The sequence below is a fragment of the Dermacentor albipictus genome, chromosome 1, assembly GCF_038994185.2.
Source record: "Dermacentor albipictus isolate Rhodes 1998 colony chromosome 1, USDA_Dalb.pri_finalv2, whole genome shotgun sequence".
Classification (NCBI taxonomy): Eukaryota; Metazoa; Arthropoda; class Arachnida; order Ixodida; family Ixodidae; genus Dermacentor; species Dermacentor albipictus.
The window spans coordinates 513626707-513651055 of NC_091821.1; the positions used below are offsets into that span (position 1 = coordinate 513626707).

The 24349-nt window shown below is 50.1% G+C and overlaps 1 protein-coding gene across 2 annotated transcripts in view; it reads left to right on the top strand.

Annotated features, from left to right (window-relative positions):
• Positions 1 to 24349, top strand: part of Atg16 (Autophagy-related 16) — a 378915-nt gene that overhangs the window by 237088 nt on the left and 117478 nt on the right. For both annotated transcript variants that reach the window (XM_065437138.2, XM_065437139.2), the window contains one exon: positions 17074 to 17144. In XM_065437138.2, coding sequence (XP_065293210.1) covers positions 17074 to 17144 — 71 coding nt within the window. The remainder of the gene's footprint in view (positions 1 to 17073; positions 17145 to 24349) is intronic.

Consider the following 24349-nt stretch of genomic DNA (forward strand, 5'->3'; position numbering starts at 1 on the left):
ATCCTCCCCTGTCGACGATATCCTTACATCGGCAGTACGAATTAAGCAGTCAGCCACACTTTTGCATGCACTCCGCCCCTGCACCTGATTGTGTCGCCCACACTGGGACGACGCTATCATGAAAAGTGCCGGCAACGGGGAGCGAATGTTTCGTCTGCCTCCCACACCAACGGGTCACCAAAACTCGACATTACACAACCTCTAATACTAAACGTGCCAGAAGACAGCTTACATGATGCCATGCCGTCTCGAGACACTCACTCTTTGCACATGCAGCAGATTACCACTAAAGCAGCATGCACGGCTGCGTATGCGCTCAGCCACGTTTACAGCCATGCGCAGCCACGGCTAAGACATGTGCCAGAAATCGAGGCACGCGCCAACCTAGCCCCCACTCCGCCCCCTCGTGCGCTTGATCGCGTTAGCGCAAGCTCACTCCCCTCTCCCCCTTTCCCTTTGCTTGGGCGGGAAGGCTGCACTCGTGAAGCCACCATATTTCTTGTCTTACCCTCACCCACTTTCACTCACCTAAAGCAAACAGTGTGTGGGGTGGGGTAGGATCTTATCGCACTGGGAATTTGTACGGAACATGATACAGCTCTACTTTAGCTTGCTCTCTTGTTGTGCAGCGCACAATTTGAAAGGTGTGTTTGCAGCCGCTTGTACTTCAATAATTTGACCATCTGCATCCGTGCAAGTTTCCATTTATTGTCTCGGCATTCCTTTGCAGTGGCAGTGAAATTTTAGTATATTGATATCGTATACAAACACACTTCGTTATATTAAGGTTCTACATGCATGGTGTTCATGGACAAGAAGTTATGAAATGTGAAATGCTTTGTTATATCGAGGATTCCGTTATAATGAGGTTCGTTATATCGAGGTTTAACTCTATACACATAAATGGAAAGCTTTACTTAAAACCAATTTGCAATGAAAAAGAAGAAAGAAGTACCCACAAAAAACAAAAAGCAAAAGAGTGAAAGCTTAGACAATCACAGACGCCCACTGCACATGCTTCCACATTCCAAGTATCTGAATTCTTTACTGGATAAGGCAACTGCCAGTTTGCTCTGGCAGATGCATTGTTCCCTAGCCATTTGAGCTGCCACACTGATTGCACCCATTTGCTCATCCTTACATTCACAAAACAGTGTAATAATTGTGGGGTACATCCACGCATGCTGGCATGCAAAGCAAGAAAGGCTTCCTTTCCATTTCAGACATGATTAACGTGCTCCCACCAGCACTGATTGAGGCATCTGCCCGTCTGGCCCACATAGCACCACCACAGAACAAGGGAATTCTGTTAACGACACTCTGCATGCAGTCTATGAACTGGGCCTTGGCTTCTTGAGCGATATTGTGTTGCATGTTATGAGCCCAATGAAATAGCGGCACGTCCTCTCGTGGGGGGATGCAGCTGTGATATTGGTTTTGTATAGCACATGCTTTCAGGCCCTTGTGGTTCAGAGGTTTTCTTTGTGCAGTAGTGCTGCTTGCCAATCCTTGCATCTAACTTTTTGTATTTTGTGTGTGATATTTGGGTATCATATTGATACATGCATATCGCATGTTTCTTGTGGCCGATGCATGCGGGTGCCCCGACGAAGACGAACGCTCGCTGGCTCTCGAGCTGTCGGCTGAACTGGCTAGCGCTGCATTATCCTTTGTAAATACATATTGTAAATAGTCTCCAGTTCTTATTCCTTCGTTCGCGTAACATTTTAGTATAGGGTGCCGTTCCCCGTCCTCGCCACGGAGCTTTGCAGCGGCCGCACCGTCCTGCTTTCCGCAATGGCTCCCAGTGACGACACCTCGTCTGCTTCTACTCCTGCGACCCCATCAACCACGTACGTTATGGTCACAAACTCCCGCGATACTGCCATATTTTCCGGCCAAGATAATGTCGACATTGAGGACTGGCTCACCCTGTATGAGTGTGTCAGCCAAAACAACCACTGGGACCCTACCATTATGCTAGTGAATGTCCTATTCTATTTGGACGGAACTCCTCGTGTCTGGTTACAGGCACACGAGGACGAGATCTCTAGCTCGGATGCTTTCAAGGAGAAGCTCACCGACATCTTTGATCCCACCGGTAGGCAGCTGGCTGCACGAAAAGAGCTTGCTACCCGAGTTGAATCTTCTACTGAATTGTATGTCTCGTACATACAAGACGTGCTCGCTCTTTGCTGGAAAGTCGACGACAAAATGGCTGATGTTGACAAAGTTGGCCACATACTTAAGGGGATCGCGGACGACGCGTTCGACTTGTTGGTCTTCAACAATGTGTCCACCATCGACGTCATTGTTAAGGAATGCCGCTGCTTTGAGCTCGCCAAAAGCCGCCACGTCATACCACAGTTCTCCCTAAAATGGCTGTGTCGTTGTCTTGCATCGACCTTACCGCTTCACCACCCTTAAATGAGCGCCTCACCTGTATTGTTCGCCGTGAGCTCGAGGCTACAAGTCCTGCGCCGTTCCATCCATGCCCACTTGACCCCACCATGGACCAACCAGCCCCAGCGATCTCTCTCATTCAGGCAGTTGTGCGGCAAGAATTTGCCAACCTCGGTTTTCCTGCCGCCTGCTCCATCTCCTGATCTGACGCCCGACCTGTGCCGACACCTACGCCTGACAGCGATCGGTATTCGGACGACAGCGATCGGACGACAAGCCCATTTGCTTGCGTTGCCTCCGTATTGGCCTTGTCGCTTGCCACTGCTGCACCTCCTGGACATTGCAGTGTTCGAGCTTCTTTTCACCGTCTCCTCGCCCATATGCCGACCCGTGCCATTACACGCCTCGCCATAGGCCTCCTACCTCAGGCGTATGTGGCAATTGCAGTCGCAATACTCGCTTGCTGTCACCTCAGCGCCGTCGGTCCCCGTAGCCCCAGCCACGCTGCTGTTCGTCGACGACCAATTATTGTCCCTCCCGGATGGAAAACTAGACCATGCAGCTCCAGGGGGTAGTGCTGCATTATCTTCGTCGTGTAAGAATCCTCCATTGACGCTCCCAATGAACCAGAACTTACTTGATGGTCACTTCAATGGTGTTCCTTTTTTTGACGGCGTTAATAGATACTGGAGCCCAGGTGTCCATAATGAGTTCTAACCTCCGTCGTCGACTGGGGAAGGTTCTCACGCCTCCTACTACTCGAGCCGTACACGTGGCCGATGTTAGCACTGTTGACGTCACTGAAATGTGCACTTCCCATATCAGTATCCCCTGTTCCTGTTCTTTTACACTGCTGACCAATTGTCCCCATGACTTAATCCTCGGACTTGACTTTCTTACGGCATATTCTGTAACAAGCATGTGACGTCCCCTCGGGCATAATCTTCGTTGGCCCGCCAGGCTTTGTGGCCTGCCAGGCTCAGTAGGCAACAATGGTCACTACACTGCAATAAACACCGATGAGCACAGCTGCTCGGATGTCAGTCATCATTCATCACCACCACACTGTGGAGGGTCTGTCTAACGGAGGTTACCTAGAGCCCTCCCTTGTTCACGAACCCGGACAGATCGTGACACTGGCGAAGAGTACCCACGGATCATCCCACACCGCCGTGAGCAGCAAAACACCGCCCCCCATCGCTGCCACCATGCCGTTGTACGTAAGTCTTGAGCCGTTCAAGGGAGATGGGTCCGCCTGGCCAATTTACGAGAAGCAAGTCCACGTGTTCTTTCGGGCAAATGACACACCCGAAGCCAAACAGTGGGACATTTTCCTGGCCAGCTGCGGGACCCGCATCTTCAGTCTCCTGCTCGACCTTCTCAAGCCAGCCACGTCGCATGTTAAGACGCGGGGTGAGTTGCTTGCCATACTGCGCTCGCATTTCAACCCAGCACCGTCCACACTAATGGAGCCTTTCCGCTTCAACAACTGGAGCCGCCGAGAAGGAGAGACCCTCGGGCAGTTCGTTGCTGCGCTACGAGGGTTAGCAAGTGCCTGCGACTTCGGGGACCAACTGGACTCGCTGCTCCGAAACCGTTTTGTCTGCGGCATCAACAACACCGCCATGCAGATGCGTCTCCTGGAGCTTCCCAACCCCTTGCTGGATGACGCTGTGAAGGCAGCAAGGTAATGGAAGCTGCTGTCAAGGACGCCAGCGAGATTTCCCGTGCTGGCTAGGTGAAAGCGGCGTACTGGCTAGGTGGAAGCGGCGGTCGACAAGTTGGCGACAAAGGGCAATACCTGCAGTCGCTGTGGTGGTGCCCATTTCCCCTCACAGTGCCAGTTCTCTCAAGCACAATGCTTCACGTTCTTGGAAAACTGGGCACCTGGCATGGGTATGCCGAAGGGGGAGGACAAACAGCAAACAGCAGCAGCAGCCTGGTTCAAGCCCAGGTGCCAAACAAGCCCACAGCCAGGGTAGCCGTCGCAAAAAAAAAGCGGTGGGGGTGCGCGGCAGCAGGCCTGAGTTCTTCCATGGCCAGGCTCCACGTCGTGGCCGAGGACCCGCCGATTTTCGACATGTGGCACACAGGCTTTGTACCATCGTGTGTGCCACCGTACATGCTGACCGTCGAAATCTGCGGGCACCCCATTTCTATAGAGCTGGACATGGGGGCCAGCGTGTCTGTCATGGCCAGGAAACGGTTCAAGTGTACATTCCCCGGGATGTCCGTCGAGGCTTTGGGCCTGATTCTGCACAGCTACTCTGGCCAGCTCTCCCAGGTCCAGGGTCAGGTCAGCATTCGCTTTGGCGACCCGTTACTTAACTAAGCCCCGCAGGGGCGTCTGCGTCAGCAGGCGTTTGGTGTGTTGCAACACCACGTACCCGAGCACATGGGGGTCGGACCCTCCCGCGTGTAGCCGTGCGCGGCTTAGCCGTGTCCGGGGAAAAGGGGATCCTGGGGGTTGAGCCGATGCCGGGTGTTAGGACCTTTACGGCCCTTCGGCGGAGGCAACACACCTCTTTGGCCTCTGCTTCACGCAGACGGCACCCCCGGACTGACCCACCCGGGGGAAATCGGTAGTTGCCTTTTCCTGTCTCTCTCTCCCTATTACCTTCGTCTTTCTCTTACTTTCCACCTTTCCTGTCTTCTTCTGGTTTCCTTTTACTTCCAATTTTTCCAGGCAGCAAGGGTTAACCTTGTGTGGATAGCCAACCTTGGTTATTTCATATTTGGTTATACTAGTAATGTACAGCTGGCGTTTGCAGGCCATGTTTCACAGGTCCTGCAGTGTCCCCTTGTAGGACTCCACGGTGGGTGGCTGGCGTTACTGCCGAAATCTCACATATGTTTATGGCTACCTCCTTCCACTCCGTGATCGCCCTCAGAAAAGAGGGCGCACCGATGAAGTATTCAAATTTTTTGGTCGGCAGAAAGAATCTTTCCCTCGTTTCCACGTCATCCATTCTGAAACACCAGCTAAACCAGTGCGAACAATTTCACCATTTCTTGTATCAAAGTCCCTTACCGAAGTTTTTGACCCAGGATATAAGGCGTCGAGGATGGCTAGCGGTGACCTCCTCTTGGAGCTCCGCGATCAGAAACAATTTGAGAAACTGCCTTAACTAGTATCATTTGGGGAGACCCAAGTAGTAGTAACCCCGCACCGCACGATGAATACCTCCCGCGGAGTTGTCTCCGACGATGATTTGCTAGAGCTCACTGAGGCTGAACTCTTGGAGGGCTTCAGTGAACAGAATGTTATAAATGTCAAAAGAATCAAGATGAGGCGAGAGGGTAAAGAAATTGCGACCAGACATCTAATACTCACCTTCAATTCAAGTGTCCTGCCCGAGTCAATCAAGGACGGGTACATCAAGCTCCGTGTAAGACCGTATGTGCCAAATCCCTTGAGATGTTTGAAATGCCAACGTTTTGGCCACAGCTCGCAGAGCTGCCGAGGCCACCAAACATGTGCAAAATGCAGTGCCCATGAACACACGTCTGAAGCTTGCGCGAACTCTTTGCATTGTGTAAACTGTGATGGAGAGCACGCCGCGTACTCGCGGTCGTGCCCATCTTGGAAAAAAGAAAAAGAAATTGTCACGATCAAAGTGAAAGAAAATATATCATGCAAGGAGGCACGTAGGCGGGTGGCATACCTGCCTAAGAACACATTTGCCGAAGTGGCGCGTCAGGAGGCAGCGCCACAACGGCCTCCGGCGGCTGTCCGACCCACACCCAGTGAGGCGGCAGTGACGCCATCCGCCCCCTTGGCGGCTGCAGCTAACGCTGCTACGCCAACACAGCAGACGGGGCCATCGAACCCGAAGGTGGGTGCAGCCGAGGCTGCCCCAACCTCCCCGGCCCCATCCAGCGCTGGCAACAGCCGGCGCAGCCAGATCCATCAGGGAGCCCCATCGAGCTCCGGGCTGGTGGCCGCAGGAATCTTGCCTTCCGAGGCAGGACCCTCACAGAAAACTCGCTCGCAAGAGCATGTGTCCAGCGCCTCCCAAGAGGCAATGGACACTACACCTGTCCTCACGGCGCGCCAAGCGCCTAAGGAGTGGCGAGGCTCCCTCGAACGCTCCAGAAAGGGCAAAACCCCGATTACAGGGCCTCGAAAGAGCTCTGTAATCTAAGACATCTTTCAGTTTCCGTACACACAGCACCAACTTACTTTAAATATGGATACACAAATCATACAATGGAACGTCAGAGGTCTTCTTAGGAACCTTGATGATGTGCAAGAGATTATACACAAACACAATCCAAAAGTGCTGTGTCTACAGGAAACACACCTCAAATCACAACACACAAACTTTCTCCGACAGCATGTTACTTTTCGCAAAGATCGCGATGATGCAATCGCATCATCGGGAGGTGTTGCAATTGTAATCCAAAAGAGCATAGCATGTCAACATTTACAGCTACGAACGGCCCTTGAAGCAGTGGCGGTTTGAATTGTTTTGCTAAACATACTTATCACTATTTGCTCGATTTATATACCTCCACACTACAAACTAAGCAAACATGAATTTCAGTCCTTCATAGATGAATTGCCAGGACCGTACGTTGTACTTGGGGATTTCAATGCGCACAACAGCCTGTGGGGCGACTCTTGTATAGATGCGCGAGGTCGTCTTGTTGAACAGTTCCTCTTCTCTTCTGGTGCATGCCTGCTGAATAAGAAGGCACCCACATATTATTCTCTCGCCAACAGAACATTTTCATCAATTGACCTCAGCGTAGTTTCCCCGTGTATACTGCCTGAACTCGAATGGGAAGTTATGAAAAATCCTTACGGGAGCGATCACTTCCCCGTACTGCTAAGAACATCTAAAGAAAATGAATTTCCCCCACAAGCTCCTAGGTGGAAGATAGATACAGCCGACTGGGAGAAATTTCGAAATCTATCTAGCATCTCATGGGCTGACCTGTCTTCTTTAGAAATTGATGCTGCTGTGGATTATCTTACAGCATTCATAATAGATGCGGCATCAAAATGCATATCTGAAGGAAGTGGTTTGGCATGCAGACGGCGTGTCCTGTGGTGGAACGACGAATGTAGGATTGCTCGTAAGAAACAAAACAAAGCGTGGGGGTTGCTACGCGCTTCCCCCACTGCAGAGAATCTTATCAACTTTAAGAAAGTAAAATCTCAAGGCAGGAGAACCCGCAGGCAGGCCAGAAGAGAAAGTTGGCAGAACTTTTTATCAAGTATTAACTCGTTTACAGATGAGGCGAAAGTCTGGAACCACGTAAATAGAATTAGAGGGCGACCAGCATATTCACTCCCTTTGGTAAACACACAAGGCGATACCCTACAAGACCAGGCGGATTCACTTGGGGAGCACTTTGAAAGCGTGTCAAGTGCCAACCATTACTTGTAATCCTTCCTGAAATATAAACAAATAGAAGAATGTAAGCCACTCATGAAAAAATGTCAACAGAATGAGCCTTACAACCGTCCTTTCAGCATTGCCGAATTGAGAGCTGCCCTGAGCGCATGCAGGAGCTCCGCATCAGGATCTGATAGAATCATGTACGAAATGCTGAAAAACTTACACAATGACACACAAGTAACACTACTTACACTTTTCAACACTATCTGGGACGCAGGGTACCTTCCGACCACATGGAAAAAAGCCATTGTGGTCCCTGTTTTAAAACAAGGCAAAGATCCTTCCTCAGCGGCAAGCTACCGCCCGATAGCCCTCACAAGTTGCATGTGTAAGGTATTTGAAAAAATGATAAATCGGCGATTGATCCGTTTCCTTGAACAGAAGAAAATGCTTGATCCCTATCAGTGTGGCTTCCGAGAAGGGCGCTCCACAACCGACCATCTTGTACGTATTGAAGGAAATATCTGGGACGCATTTATACATAAACAGTTCTTCCTCTCGATATTTCTCGATATGGAAAAGGCGTATGACACAACGTGGCGATACGGCTTCTTGCGAGACTTATCGGAAATGGGCATTCATGGTAATATGCTCAACGTAATAAAAAGCTGCTTGTCCGATCGTACCTTCCGGGTGAAAGTCGGCAATGTGCTGTCACGTCCTTTTACACAAGAAACTGGTGTACCCCAGGAGGCGTGCTCAGCTGCACACTTTTTATTGTTAAGATGACAACGCTTCGTGCTTCCTTACCACCGGCCATTTTGTATTCCGTCTATGTGGACGACATTCAAATAGGCTTCAAATCCTGTAACCTCGCAGTATGCGAGAGACAGGTACAGCATGGATTGAACAAGGTGTCAGGGTGGGCAGAGAAAAATGGTTTTAAAATCAATCCTCAAAAGAGTTCTTGCGTGCTGTTTACAAGGAAGAGAGGCCTGGTTCCGGATCCTTGCTTGGAAATGTGTGGACATCAGATACCTGTAAACAAAGAGCACAAATTTCTAGGTGTTATACTCGACAGTAAACTTACTTTCATCCCACACATTAAACATCTTAAAGAAAATTGTCTGAAAGCAATGAACCTAATGAAACTTCTATCCCAGACTACGTGGGGTAGTGACAGGAAGTGCCTAATGAATCTCTATAAGAGCCTCATTCGGTCACGATTAGAATATGGTGCCATGGTATATAACTCTGCCGCCCCGAGCACACTAAAGATGCTAGACCCTGTTCACCATCTAGGTATCCGCTTAGCCACGGGCGCATTCAGAACGAGCCCGATTGAAAGTTTATATGCCGAATCGAACGAATGGTCTCTCCACCTACAGAGATCATACATTAGCTTTACATATTTCCTTAAAGTACGCTCCAATCCTGAACATCCATGTTTTCATAACGTTACCGATATGACGTGCGCTACACTTTTCAGCAATCGTCCCTCCATAAGACAGCCTTTCTCGCTGCGTGTGAAGCAGCTTAGCGATGAAATGCATGTCCCGCTCCTCGAGCATCGCTTAATGCACCTAACCAAGCTCTTACCTCCTTGGGAGTGGCAGGTTATACAATGTGACATATCCTTTATAAAAGTTACAAAGCACGCTCCTGAGGCCGAAATCAGAATGCATTTCCTAGAACTGCAGTACAAACACTCCTGCGCAGAGTACTACACAGACGCTTCGAAGTCAAATGCCGGGGTATCCTATGCAGCCGTCGGCCCATCCTTCTCGGAATCCGATGTACTGCATCCGGAAACAAGCATCTTTACGGCCGAGGCCTACGCATTACTCTCTGCTGTGAAGCATATAAGAAGATCAAAACTTCCAAAAGCAGCGATCTATACAGACTCTCTAAGCGTCGTGAAGGCCCTAATGTCACTCTACAAACATAAAAATCCCGTATTCAGTGAACTGTATTCGGTATTGTGTAAAGCGTACTCATCTAACCAGAACATCATAATATGCTGGGTACCTGGCCATAGAGGTATCGAGGGTAATGTACTGGCTGATGAAATGGCCACATCACTCACATCACTAAACACTTCTTCTGCAGCTGCTGTCCCGGTCACAGATCTGAAGCCGTTCTTGCGTAAGAAACTGCGACAACACTGGCAACGTATGTGGAACGCAGAAATAAACAATAAACTGCACGTTATAAAGCCACAGCTAGGTTTTTGGCCCTTCCCATTAAAATCACGGCGAACAGATGTACTATTCTGTCGCCTCAGAATAGGGCACACATTTGGCACACACAATTTTCTTCTTACTGGAAACGAACCGCCAACCTTTGGTCGATGTGGTGAGAGGCTGACCGTCCTCCACGTCCTCTTGGAGTGTCGCGAAGCCGAACCTGAAAGAAAGAAGCATTTTCCTCTTGCATATCGTCATTGCGTACCTCTTCACCCAGCTATGTTTCTTAGTAAGGAACCGCTTTTTAACACCAAGGCAGTCCTCGACTTCCTAAAGGATGTAGTTTTACACGTTATAAGCCCAACAAATTCGTAGAGCATCCTCACTCCAGAGGATGCCGCTGCGATAATTGTTCTGAATAGCACATGCCTCCAGGCCCTTGTGTTTTCAAGGGCCCTAAGGAGGCAGTAGTGCTCTAGCATTTCTTTTAATCTGCTATATTTTACCTATCGTATCATTCTTTTTAAATGCATCTAAATGTTCATAGTACAAGTCATACTCATCGCCATAATTTTATTATACAGATTTTACGCACTTTAGTGCGTATATTTTAAGGCCCCTTTACAGCCACGTCACACCAACCTCATAGTAATCACAAGTACATTGCAAACCCATTAGCACAGACATGGCGCTCTTTGGGCATACCTGGCCCTTGCGCCAAAAAAGCCCCATACATCATCATCATCATACTTAACCAAGGGGTCGTCACCGACGGTGCTGGGCCGAAACTGGATTCATGCACTGGGCATTCGTCTGCCAGAGTACCAGGAAGCCAGCCTGCATGCGGTCAAAGACGTTCCCAGCCTCCTGATCGAGTTCAAGTCCCGGTTCCAGCCAGGGGTGGGCACATTCGCCGGCACGACGGCTGGAATCTATGTACCAGAGGGAGCCCAGCCACGTTTTTTTTAGCCTCGCCCACTGCCGTTCGTCCCTGAAGGATGGGGTCACCCAGGAGCTACATCGGTTACAGTGAGAGGGAATCCTGGTGCCCGTCAAGACGTCTGAATGGGCAGCTCCCATCGTACCAGTCCTCAAGCGAGATGGCAGTGTCAGGATTTGTGGGGATTTCAAGGTTACCATCAACCCCGTCGCTACCATGGAGAAGTACCCATTGCCCCGTAATGAAGATCTCTGGTCAGCGTTGTCCGGTGGACAGAAGTTTACCAAGCTCGACCTCAGAGATGCTTACCAGCAGCTGGTGCTCCAGGATGTCTCCCAGAAGTATGTCACAATATCGACAACTTTGGGACTCTTCCAGTACATGTGCTTACCCTTTGACGTGGCCTCATCCCCAGCCATATATCAGAGGGAGAAGGACAACCTCTTCAGGGACATGAGGCATGTAGCTGTACACTTGGATGACATCCTAGTTACTGGCAGCGACGACGGGGACCACCTACAAAACCTGCATAACGTTTTGACACGACTGCAGGAAGACGGCCTCAAGCTCAAGTGGGAAAAGTGCATTTTCCTGGCCACAAGTGTTGAGTACTTGGGAAATGCCATTTCCCAGGCTGGCCTAGCCCCGGCTCCCGGCATAGTTGATGCTGTGCTCAAGGCGCCTAAGCCCTAGAACACAAGGAGCTTCAGAGCTACCTTGGCCTCATCAATTTCTACAGGAGTTTCTTGCCAAACCTGTCGGAGCATCTACAGCTGCTCCATCTTCTGCTTTGAGACGGTCAGCAATGGGTCTGGAAGAAAGAGCAGGACCAGGCTTTCCAGCGCAGCAAGGAGCTAGTCACGAAGGCTCCAGTGCTGGTACATTTAGATCCTGCTAAGCCTGTCGTCCTGACCGTAGATGCATCGCCGCACGGCATGGGAGCCATCCTGGCGCACAGGGACAGGGATGGCCAGGAACGCTCTGTGTCGTTTGCTCTCACCAGCTTCATGCTGCAGAGCAATATTACAGCCAGCTGGACAAGGAAGGTTTGGCTCTCATGTTGGGTGTCGAACGTTTCCACCAGTATCTGTGGGCCGGAAGTTTGAGGTGGTCACAAACCACAAGCCGCTTTTGGGGTTTCTGGGGCCTGACAAGGCAGTTCTCGTGCAGGCATCACCTCGAGTGGTACACTGGGCCTTGAGGCTGGCGGCTTACAGTTACCAGCTGGTTTACCGTCTGGGAAAAGACCTGGGACCTGCTGATGCACTGAGCCGCCTGCCCCTGCCGGAGGTGTCTGATGCAGTTCCGAAACCTGCTGAAGTGTTCATGCAGGAGCACACATACCCGGAGGTGCTCTCCAGATCTGCGGTATCGCAAGCGACCAGCCGGGACCCAGTCTTGTATCAGGTGGTCAAGGCAGTGTCACGTGCAGAGGAATTGGTTCAGCAGGCCTATAGCCACAAGGCCGCCGAGCTGAGCTTGCAGCAGGGCTGCCTACTGTGGTGGTCCAGGGTGGTCATCCCACAGTGTCTCCGGTCCAAGGTCCTGAAGTTGCTACACGCAGCTCATCCTGGCGTGGAAAAGACCAAGATGGTGGCCCGGTCCCATGTTTCGTGGCCTGGCCTGGCCCAGGCCATTGCTCACATGGTGCAGAGCTGCCAAATCTGCCAGAAAGCTCAACGGGCTTCACGTCATGTGGAACTCACCCTCTGGCCATTACCACAGATACCATGGTCCCACCTGCATGTGGATTTTGGTGGGCGCTTCAAGGGCCATTACTTCCTGGTGGTGGTGGGCGCCTTTTCGAAGTGGGTGGAGGTTCTACCTGTAACCACTTCATCAGCAGGCATTACCATCGCAGCACTACGACAGGTCTTCACCACCCACGGGTTGCCGGACGTCATCGTGTCCGACAATGGTCCTGCTTTCGCCAGCGCAGAGTATGTGGCCTGGCTGAGGAAGAACAGAATCTTCCAGATGATGGTTCTGCTGTACCACCCTGCTTCGAATGGTGCAGCTGAGCGGGTGCTGCAAGCCATCAAGGACAAGCTCAAGAAGAGCCAGAGTGGGGATTTTCGGACACAGATTGCCAGGATACCGGACCACGCCCCACGATGTCACTGGCTGTGCCCCCTGTGAGCTCCTTCTGTGTCGGATGGTCAAGACACCCTTGGATGTCTTGCATCCGCATCTCTGTTCCACAGTGCTCCTGAAGCAGCTGAAGGAGAAGCTGGCTGCTGACCAAGGGTGCCATCCCTGGACTTTGCCGGAGTCGCGAGCTCCAGTTTTCGCCAGAAACTTCCGTCCTGGCCAACCCTGGTCCACCGGACAGGTGGTGTCCTGCAAGCACCTCATCGCTCCTCGTCTGCATGCCAGACGAGGCCATGTGGCAGAGACACACCGACCATGTCAGGCCTCGCCTTGGAATCTGGCCAACACCCTCGACTGCCACTTCTGAGTTCCAGCCCGCAGGAGGACTAGCGGCAGCACCCGTCGCTTCCAGCTGAGCACCGCCCACTTTGGAGGCGGCAGGTGTTGCCAGTGGTGCAGCAGAGTTGGGCCGGTGTCGAGCCCATCACCACTCCCAAGGCCGACCACTGCAGACCCTCCGGATGGAGTGTGACTGTCTCAGGCAGCACCTCGCGTTGCCACACCCGGCCCTTCAACACCGGTGCCCAGGCAGGGTACTCGACGGCGAAGGCCACCGGATCGTTATCGCCTGGGTAGCAGGCACCATTGACTTAGCTGGGATGACGGCAGAGCCCGATGCTCTGAACTTGGACATTTGTTTTTTAGTTAACAAACAAACGGGGCGCAAAGGTTGTAACAAGCATGTGACGCCCCCTTGGGCATAATCTTCGTTGGCCCGCTAGGCTCGTTGGTCTGTCAGGCTCGGTAGGCAACATTGGTCACCACATCAATAAACACCGGCGAGCACAGCTCCTCTGCGGTCAGTCATCGTTCATCACCAGCGCGCTGCGGAGTGTCTGTCTAACGGAGAGTGCATCGAGCCCTCCCTCATTCACAATCGGTATTCCCCTCCCAGATACCGCAACCATACTGAGTGGAGAACTCTGGACGACAGGCCCATTTGCTTCCATTGCCTCCACATTGGCCTCGTCGCTTGCCCCTGCCGCACCTCCTGGACGTCGCAGTATTCAAGCTTCTTTTCCTCGTCTCCTCGCCCATATGCCGACCCGTGCCGTTACACGCCTCGCAATTTGACAGAGTTGGGTGGACAGAGGGATGGTAACGAATAGGTCTCTTGACACCGTGTCGTTGGCTGGAGGACTTGGCAGTGTAGTCAACGATCACTTTTCTGGACGCCCAATAATTCGGACGTCTTTGCGGCACCACCACGTACCCCATGGAGTCAGTGTATAAGAATGTTTAAAATTTTGGATGCAAGAACCCTTCGCCATTCGATTTTCCCGACTTTCTGCTGTGACCGCAGGTCCGAAACGGCATTAATCAAATCCACCACTGCCGGCATATTGATTACCTCGCCGCCGCACGTAACAAATGTTAGGCCTAGCTGCTTCAACATTCGCTATTAAGGTTCGCTCTGTTTGGTGCCGTATTTTTTCTTGCAATAATTCGCCGCTGTCAGCAATGGCATTGACTACGCCTTTGTGGTCCTCATGATTAGCTTCTAAGCTCGGAAAGCACGGCGCGTTGAATAATGCTGGTTTCCGAAAGTCAGCTTCGCCTCAATACAGTAGTGTTATGCGGCGAAGCAAACTTGAAAGTATTGCAGTGAAGCATAAGCGTGGGAAGGGGCAATTGTCACGAGACACAGTATCTATTTCGTAATTATGCACGCGTTCCACCAGCCATCCCCTGTCGCAGTACAAGCACCGATATGCCTAATAAGTGTACCGGTAGGCCTTTTCAGATGTGCCTGTGTCGATTTGAGCACTTAACGGCAGTAAAGGCATGCACTAATTTTTTCGAACTGCCCGATTTTACGGACGTTTTCGCGGCCCCTAGGGAGTCTGAGAAATCGGACGCTGACTGTACAACTGATGAAGAGGATGCTTTAAATGATCCGTGGGACGAACGCAAGGTGGAAGGAGGACGAAAACAGAAAGGACCTACACATTGAGGAATGCATGGGAAAGGAAGCATGCTGCCACTTCTTGCAAGGGGCTTGAGCTTTAAAAAATGAAGGGTTGGCTGACACAGAGATGAAGGTGTCGCTCATCTAAACCGAAATAAATTCTTTAAAGCAGTGAAAAGCAACACTGAGGGATTGGGTGTGGGCTGAGAGTATGTCAGGACAGTTGAGGTTGACACACCAGCTGTTGAGTGAGAATCTCACTTTTGACAAAGTTTGGGCCTCATACCGATGAGCTTGCTATCACTTGATAAAAATAGCTCATATCCCCTTCAGTCACGGTGTCCACATTTGTGGACGCAACCTACGTTTGCCGTTTCTGTGCAATGGTAGCAAGGAATAGGTCACAAACATTAAGCCTAGGGCAAATTGAATGCTCTGATAACCTAAATTACTTCCATTTTGCTTCCGAGTGATATGTATTGTTACAGAGTACTGCTTTGGTGGAGTCATTACTATGTGTTATGTGACGCTTGACATGAAGCATGTCGTTAGCAACCTTGAAATATATTGTTTTTCTTGAAATGCTTGAGGCCAATTAATTATTTGTGCATGTAATTTGAGCAGGGGATTTAATCCTTTTTATGAATAAATGCAGCATGACTGATTTTCAATATTCAAATAGTTATTTACTCTAATTCTAAGGACTCATAAGATGCTCAGAGTCATTCTACCACCTTGATTTTCTTTCAGTGGAGTCTCAAGCACCGCCTATATTTCACACATGTATTGACAGTCGATCATAATGCGTGACTGAAGGGGATATTCAAAAACATTTGTTTCGGTATGCATCTTTTTTTATTTGTATTTCAGGATGTTTGACTCAATTTGTAATGATTTTTACCATTTTTTTCAAAGATAATTTATTCACTCTGCATTTTACTAACCCCTCCCTTGTGATTTTTTTTTGAATAAAATAAATGCTACTCCTTACTATTCAAACTGGAATAAGTAATTCTTTTTATTTTTCGGCATGATTACAAGAAGGTGATAGCATCGGCCAACATGGTGCCAGCCTGTCTTAACGTAAAACAAAGTCCTGTATCACTCAGGGAATTTCGCAAAGGCACTCAGGGAAAACCTGGAAAACCCAGGGAATTTGTAAATGTCAATTTGGTAGACACCCTGTTTCTTGTCTCACACTCGCGTACTTTCACTCACACCTGAAGCACAAAGTGTGTGGGGCGCGATAGGATCTTATCGCACCTAATTGAATTTTATGCGGAACATGATGTGGCTTCACTTCAGCGATCGCTTTTGTCGCGCGGTGTGCAATTTCAAAGGTGCGTTTGCAAGAAATGAATAATAGCCGCTTGTAATTCAATAATTTGACCATCTGCGTACGCAGAAGCTTCCAGTTATTGTCTCGGCATTCCATGGCGGTGGCGGTGAAATTTCGTTATATTGAAATCGCATACAAACACACTTCGTTGCATTGAGGTTCCAAATACATGGTGTTCATTGACAAGAGGTTATGAAAAGTTAAATGTTTTGTTATATCGAGAATTTCGTTTTATTGAAGTTCTTTATCTCGAGGCTTAACTGTACTAAGCTTTCACTGCAAAGTGGAATGACATACCATTTTTCCCGACTTCCTGTGGAAATTCAAATTTATAGTTACCATTCAAGTGATGAACAGCATGTTCAATTCTATCACTATAAATCATGATCTCTTAATGTACATTCAAATCTCATCACGGGTTCTAGGCATTGTTGGTCCCTTCAAAATAGCCATGGCTGTCCCCACAATGACAAGTGCATTGAAAGAAGCAGTGGCCCTGATAACTGTTGTTTTATTGCACTTTTAACACTTGCCGAATTTGCATGTTGTGGATGGAAGCTTGCCCAGGAATTTTTGGAAGAGCTCGTAGCATTGAAGACATAGTGTAAAAGTTAGACCATTCTGAGCGTTATTTAGCCCATTTATGTTGGCATCTGCGCTTCTTGCAGGACCTCTTGCGACAGCTGAACACATTGGCACTGTTGACAGATTAGCAGTGTGGGCCTCGCCCATTTTTTGCCATTGTGCTTGCTTATGTGTATAGTGAGTGCAAATGAAGTCGCTTCTTCTTGATGCAGACCAGGCTCTGCTGAGGGGCACCCTGGGTGGGAGCAATGCAACGGTCATGTCTCTGGACATGGACACTGAGGTGAGTTTTCCCAGCCTCTTCCTGACCAACCACAGTTGCACCAGGCCGTTCCAGACATTAAAGGGTTTTGCATGCAACTGCATCCACGGCACAAAAATGCAAATGCTGTCCACAATGTGTGTATTCTCAAGGATCAGGGTCTGCTCAGCTTGCACTTAGTGATACTACTGGCATTTGGTAAACATCTCGGGCATGTCTGTCGTTGCATTGCCTACTACCCTCTATGCCTCTGAAGCTCAACTCTGCAGGGTGAGGGCTGTCTGCATCATTGAAGTGGTCCGGTAACTTGGTTAGAAGCCATGTAGGCTCCAACACAAGCAACTGGGACAGGGCATGCCAGCTCTGCCTGGTTGTATGGAAGAAGACTGAGAATTCAGTGAGTTGTGGCAAAGATCCAGTGTAGAGTAGCACACAAAACCTTGCCTGTGCCACATAATGCAGGAGTTGTTTGTCCTGTCCTTTGTTTTTGCAGCAGCTCATGCTTCAGGCAAACTAGAGGCAGTGTGTAAGTACAACTTGCATTCAGGAGCGTGCACTTAGTGCCAAGGAGATAGAACAGGATCACATTTAGCTGCCCACTGTAGGCTCTGCCACTATCCTGCCACAGCTAGCCTGGCACTGCTTATGTAGCTGCACAAGTCCCAGTTGATGAGAGAGATGATGAGGGAGGAATTGGCATAGTATCTCTGTAGGCCCTTTTGACTTGATGCTCATTGAGGAGTGCATGCTTTTGTTGTGCTTTGCACCATCTTTTGCTGATGGTTCCAGGCATGTGTGCTTCAGTGTTCAGCGATCATGGGCATGCACGCATTTGTTGTTCGGAAGCAAAACCTTTGTTTCAAGCCTGACGTTTCTCTCATCCACTTTGTCCATCTGTGTGTGCATTTGTCTTGTTGTTTATGCTTATGCTTTCATTTATTCTGATCCGAACTTCCACTTGATTAGTTGAACTTGGATGGCATCAATAGTTGTCTTGGTGTAAAGGTATGAGAAAAGTATCATAGTGAATGAATAACATCGCAAACTGACAAGGACAAGATGAGTAGATGACAAACACACTTATCAAATTGAGTTGGTATTCTTTCACTATGATTCAGAAACAACTGGCCCACGAACAAGCCTGAAGAAGAGATGTAATTGCTATGAGAACCTACATACGTTACCCTGCAGATTCATAAACTGTGTTTCTTTGAAGCTGTAAAAAACGTAGTATGGTACAGTGGAATCTCGATGATACAAATCTCACAGGGTCACGAAAAATATTCAGATTGGCCGAAATTTGTATCATCGAAAGAATTAAACGAGCTCAATTAAAGAGTCAGAGTAACTCACTTAGGCACACGTACGTAAAAAGCATCTATTTCTTGAAGAAAACGTCTTTAATGTCATTCTGCCTCTTTTTCTTTGTCAGGCCACTTAGCAGACTTTGTTCAAATCCATAAAAACGCGTGCACGTGTCATCGCTGCTTTCATGCCCGGCCACAGCACGCCTCACAACTTCAACCGCTTGCAGCGTTTCAGCCGCCGGTGGTGGACCTTTGCCGTCGCCCTCGTCTAACACAAAGAACGCGGTCCGAAGCACAGCAGCTACTCCGTCCAATGGCACGTGGAAAAGCAACAAAAGCGCCACCGCTTCAATCTCTTTCAATCTCTTTTTCAATCTCGCCATCGCCACATCCGCACCGAAAGAGAAGGGGAGAAATCACGTGACTGCACGTCATTCTCTTTTGCGGCAGTCGGTGGGGCGGCCGTTGTCAGATTGTCAGTTGTCAGATTGCCCCTGCTGTCCAACTCATCTCCAATGACTCCGGCGTGGTTGATTAGGCCTCGCGCAATGGAGTGGATGACCTCGTTGAGATTGGGGAGGTGCGGGTGGACAGGGCCTGCATGGGCTGGGATCCACGTTAGGGAGAATATGCTGTCTTTAGAGTGTGGTGCCTGGCAGAGGATGCGAAGAGCTTGGGGAGAAATACGGCCTTTGCTGAAGTTAGTGACGGCTGAGCGAGAGTCACACACGACAGTGTGACAGGTGGGATCTAAAGTCACCAGGGCGATGGCCACTTCTTCAGCCGTCTCGGCAGTGGGTGTAGTGACGCTGGAGGTGTGGTGGCGACTCCATCGCGACTCCAGTGACGACTCCATCGCGTGTGGCGACGGCCACAAATTGTGTGCCATGGGAATATTGGGCTGCATCAACAAATGTGACGCCAGGTACGTGAGCAAGGGCTTTTATAATAGCTCCGGCCCGAGCTTGGCACCGGGCCCTGTTATATTCAGGGTGCATGTTTCTAGGGATAGGGTCTATGTAGATCCAGCTACGGATGTTTGTTGGGATCGGTTGTTTGGGGCCCTGTTGCTGATGGTAGGTGAAGCCAAGCGTGGATAGAATAAAGCGCCCCATTTCAGTAAGTGTGAGCCGTTCAAGCTGAGAGCGTTGTTGGGCTTTAATGAGTTCGGAAAGGTTGTTGTGAACACCCAGTTGATTGAAGAGTTCAGTGCTAGTGCAATGCGGGAGGCCAAGCGCTTGCTTGTAGACCCCTCGTATGAGGGTGTCGAGCTTGTTTTGCTCAGCTCGGTACCAGTTGAGGTACGCAGCAACGTAGGTAATGTGGCATATGACAAAGGATTGGGAGAGGCGGAGAAGGCTTTCTTCTTTGAGTCCCCCTCGTCGGTTAGAGATACGTTTAAGAAGTCGTAGGTAGTTTTGAGGTTGGGCACAGATCTTGTTGAGAGCCAAGGCGTTAGAGCCGTTGGTAGAGATGGTGAGACTGAGGACCCGGATACTAGGGACGTGTGGGATAGGACTGCCATCTTGAAGGCGTAGGGTGATGGCGTCACAGGGTCGGTGATCAGATTGGTGTTTGGGAGGGCGTCCCCGCTAAATGGGCTTGTAGAGCAGAAGCTCTGATTTAGCCGGTGAACAGCGCATTCGGTCCCTTGGAGATAGGCTTCAACCGCGTCAATCGCCGTTTGGAGGGCTGACTCCACTTGACCATCACTGCCTCGGTACGACCAGATGGTGATGTCATCGGCGTAGATGGTATGGTTGATATTGTCGACTCGTTGTAGTTGCTGGGCAAGGCCAATCATGACTAAGCTAAAGAGCACGGGAAAGATTACTGAACTTTGCGGGGTGCCTTTGCTGCCAAGGGGAAGCTGGTCTGATCGTAAATCCCGGGCCGAGAGGGTGGCCATGCGATTGGAGAGCAAGTCACGAATGTAATTATAGGCTCGCTCTCCCAGGTGGAGGTGGGAGACCTGGTCAAGGATAGCTGCATGGGAAATGTTATCAAAGGCCTGAGTGAGGTCGAGTCCGAGGATGGCTTTCATGTTACGGGAACCACCGTTTAGCACTTGATGTTTGAGCTGCAACATAGCATCTTGAGTAGAAAGGTGAGGGCAAAATCCAATGATGGTGTGGGTATAAAGAGAGTTGTCTTCGAGGTGACTGTTGATGCGTGCTAAGAAGGTGTGTTCCATCACCTTGCCTACGCATGAAGTGAGGGAGATCGGCCTTAGGTTATTGAGGCTAGATGGTTTGCCAGGCTTTGGGATTAGGATAACGCTGGCAGTTTTCCAGGCAGCTGGGAGGGTGCCACTGCGCCAGCAATCATTGATGTAGTCAGTCAGAGGGGACACGGATTCATCGTTGAGATTGCGAAGGGTTTTGTTAGTAACCCCGTCTGGCCCTGGAGCAGAACGACCTTTAAGCTTGAGAAGACGAGCATGTATTTCAGATACACTGAAATCGGCATCTAGTGTAGGGTCTGGATTACCGATGTAATTGCTGTGTGGACTGACTTGTCCCCTGGAGATATATCTGGTGCAGATGTAGTCAAGCACCTGTTGTGGACCTTGCTTAAGAGCCTCTCTATGAAGGAGCTTCTGCAGCCAATCCTGTTGGGTGGTGCGGGGAGTGGTATTATCAAGCAGATGTTTGAGGAGTTTCCACGAGGAGGGGCGATGAAGTTGTCCATCCACGGTGTTACACAGCTCAGTCCATTGTTGCCGGCTGAGGGTTTGACAATGCTCCTCGATGGCTGTGTTGAGTTTGGAGATCTTACTTCTGAGGCGACGGTTTAGGCGCTGCCCCTTCCATCGAGCTAGGATGGAGGACTTAGCCTCCAGAAGATGGGCGAGGTGGCTATCCATGCGTTCAACTGAGGCATCTGTATTTACCACCCGAGTGGCCGTTTGAGCATCAGTGCGTAGCGCTTGCATGCAGGTGTTCATGTTGGCAAGGCCTTCTGCTGAGGTAGAACCTATGCATATCTTACGAAAAACATCCCAGACGGTAATGGTGAATTCTTTATTAGTGGGGGCAGGGGCGGCAGCGAGTTCGGGTAAAGAGAGAGCAAGGATATAATGGTCGCTGCCCAGGTCTTACTGGGTATTGGTCCTGTGTGCATTGTAGATATGTTTGACGAAGGCGAAGTCGGGGGTAGAGTCCAGGGTAGTGGAGGTACCGAGGCGTGTGGAAAAGGAGGGATCCATGATGAGCGTAAGGCCTAAGTCGTAATAATCTTGCCAGAGGTTGCGAGCTGCAGCTTCTGTGCGAATGTAGCCCCAGCCTGTATGGGCGAGATTGAAATCGCCGCCGATGAGTAGGGGGTGCGTTCCAGCTACGAGAAGAGCCTTCTTAAAGAGGGTGAGGAAGCGACACCTTGCTTTGTCCTTGGGGCTATTGTAAATGTTCAGAAGGAAGATGCATTCTTTCTGCTTACGATTGGGAGTTAATTAGAGGAATAGATGTTCGATGTGAGGACTATTGAGATCGTGTTCAATAACATGGATACGACGTCGTACTAGGGTGGAGACCCGGCGAAGAGGGTGCGTGGTATGGAATGTTTGATGACCGGGGAGCGAGGTGGGGGCGTTGTTGGTTTCTTAAAGTAGGATAGCATCCGGGCGGTGGGTATGTTGGCGTAGGTATTGATTGAGTACCGGTTGTTTCTGGTGAAAGCTTGGCAGTTCCACTGCCAAATGAAGGCGTCTTGATTAGCGTGAGTAATGATGTGAGATGGTGGATGTCGCCATCGGCGTCCTGGAAGGTTCGCAGACAGGGACGGCATGGCGAGGAGGTGTGAGAATATGAGTTTCCAGATTGGTCACTCATTGGACAATACCAATGAAGGCTTGCTGGATGGAGTCCAGTGCGCGTTGGAAAGTGCTAATAGTTGTTTGAAGTGAGATGAGCATGTCTTTAACTTCAGAGCGGACCTGGCCCATGGCTCCATCTTGCAGGGCTCTCTTCTTGTGGGCAGGAGTGGAGGGGGCCTCCTGAACTAGGGGCAATGACATTCTGTGCAATAGGTGTAGTGGCTGGTGTTTGGGATTGTTTGAGGTCTCTAACCTCCTGCGTTAGTTTAGTTAGGAGATCGCGTAGGATGGTGTTCTCGCGCTTAAGCTGAGCTATTTCTGGGTTATCTGGTGAAAGAGGGGGGGAGGTGACTTGTGTGTTGGCTATCTTATGACCCTCTCGCGAGGTGCCCCTGAGAGCATCTGCGAAGCTCACCTTGTTGTTCTTGGTAGATGTGATGCGTGAAGCCGATGCAGACCGGGATCTTGAGCGTTGTTGGCTGGATCGAGATGGAGTTCTGGAGCGGGAACGGCTCCCCCTTGACGGTGTGCGGGAGCGTGGCCTGGTTCTAGTGTTGAGGGTGGAGGGGCTGGCTTGTTTATAGGTGGCTTGGCTGGTTGTTCGTTGTTCCCCGATATGCTTGCAGATGACGTACGGGTTTTTATAACGAGCGGCACAGCTTTTGTCCACGGTGAGATGGGGACCGCCACAGAGCAAGCACTTAGCGTTACAGTTATGGTCGGCGAGGGTGTTGCGGGCACCGCAGCCCCAGCATATCTTGTTATTTAGGTAGAGAAAAACGGCCATATGGTGTCCAAGGTGGCCACACTGGTAACAAATGTCAATTTGCTTCTGATATAGTGAACATGGGAGTAACGTGGAGCTGTAGCAGCCCTGATAAGGCACATCCAGTCCGTCAAAAGCGATGATCACTGTTGTAGTAGAAGTGATGCGCTTGGCTGCCAAGGCTGTCGGTTTTCGAGCAGTGCCAATTTTGTTGTGGATCTGCTGGGGGGGTCTTCGTGAGTGGGATCCCACGGATGACCCCCTTCGTCGTGTGCTCAGCTGCGGTTTCGTAGGCATTCACCTCATGGTTGACGCCATTCACTTGGATAGAGTGGATGCGAGCGTACCGGTCTGCATGGTCTGGGTGAGGTGTGCTGACGACAACAATGTTTTGTTGCGTATTTGGGCAGACAGTGTCTTCTGAGCTTTCTTCGTCCATGAGGTTGGCTGCTTGGAGAATGGTGGCGGTTACCACGGGACTGCCGATCTTGGCTATATGAAGGGCCCTTTTGGGGCGGATGACAATCTTGATATCCTCCGTGGGAAGCGGCACCATGCGGCCCGCCTTCAATACTTGAGCTTTAACGGGCTGCCTCGCCCGAGAGCGGGGCCGGCTACTTGGGGCTTGAGATGATTTATCGGTCGGGGTCAAGTTGTCCGTGCCGCGTTTTGAGTGGCGGGATCGTGCAGTGAGCCAGCCAGACTGGGCGGTCACTTCTTCCGGTGAAATATCCTGGTCGGCGACCTGGATCTCCATGGCGAAGACAGAGGTGCGGGATCACTCTGATGGGAGATGTAAACGCCGCGCGCCAAGATGCAGCTGGTGCAGTCGGAGGCTTAACGACCGGCGGCGACGTGGTGGGTGGACAGAAGGGTTCGGTTCTCAGGAAAATGGAAAGTCCCACCTGAAAGCGAGGTGTCCACAGATTCCGGAGAACTTAAGAATCGTTTGGTGAAAACTTTAGGTTGCTGATCACAGAGAAATCTGCTAAAACATTTGAGAAAGCCGGAGCCGACGTGAAAACATCCCCACTCCTCGGCCTCCTCTTCTTCCCCCCACAGTCTGATAAGACTGATATTTTTTTGTATGAGGGTACAAAATAGAAAAATAGTTGTCATCATAAATAAATATATCATTATAGTTGCCCCCCCCAAAACATGGCTGCCTATTGGATGATTGCTTGGATGCTTGATTTACAGACACTTGTGAACATGTGTGCCGACTCAGTGACAAATCTGGGCCTTAAAGGGGCCCTGAACCATCTTTTATTGAAGTGGAGAACAGCATATTTGAAGTGAAAATAGCCTACTTCAGTAATACTTTGCCACAAAAAGTACT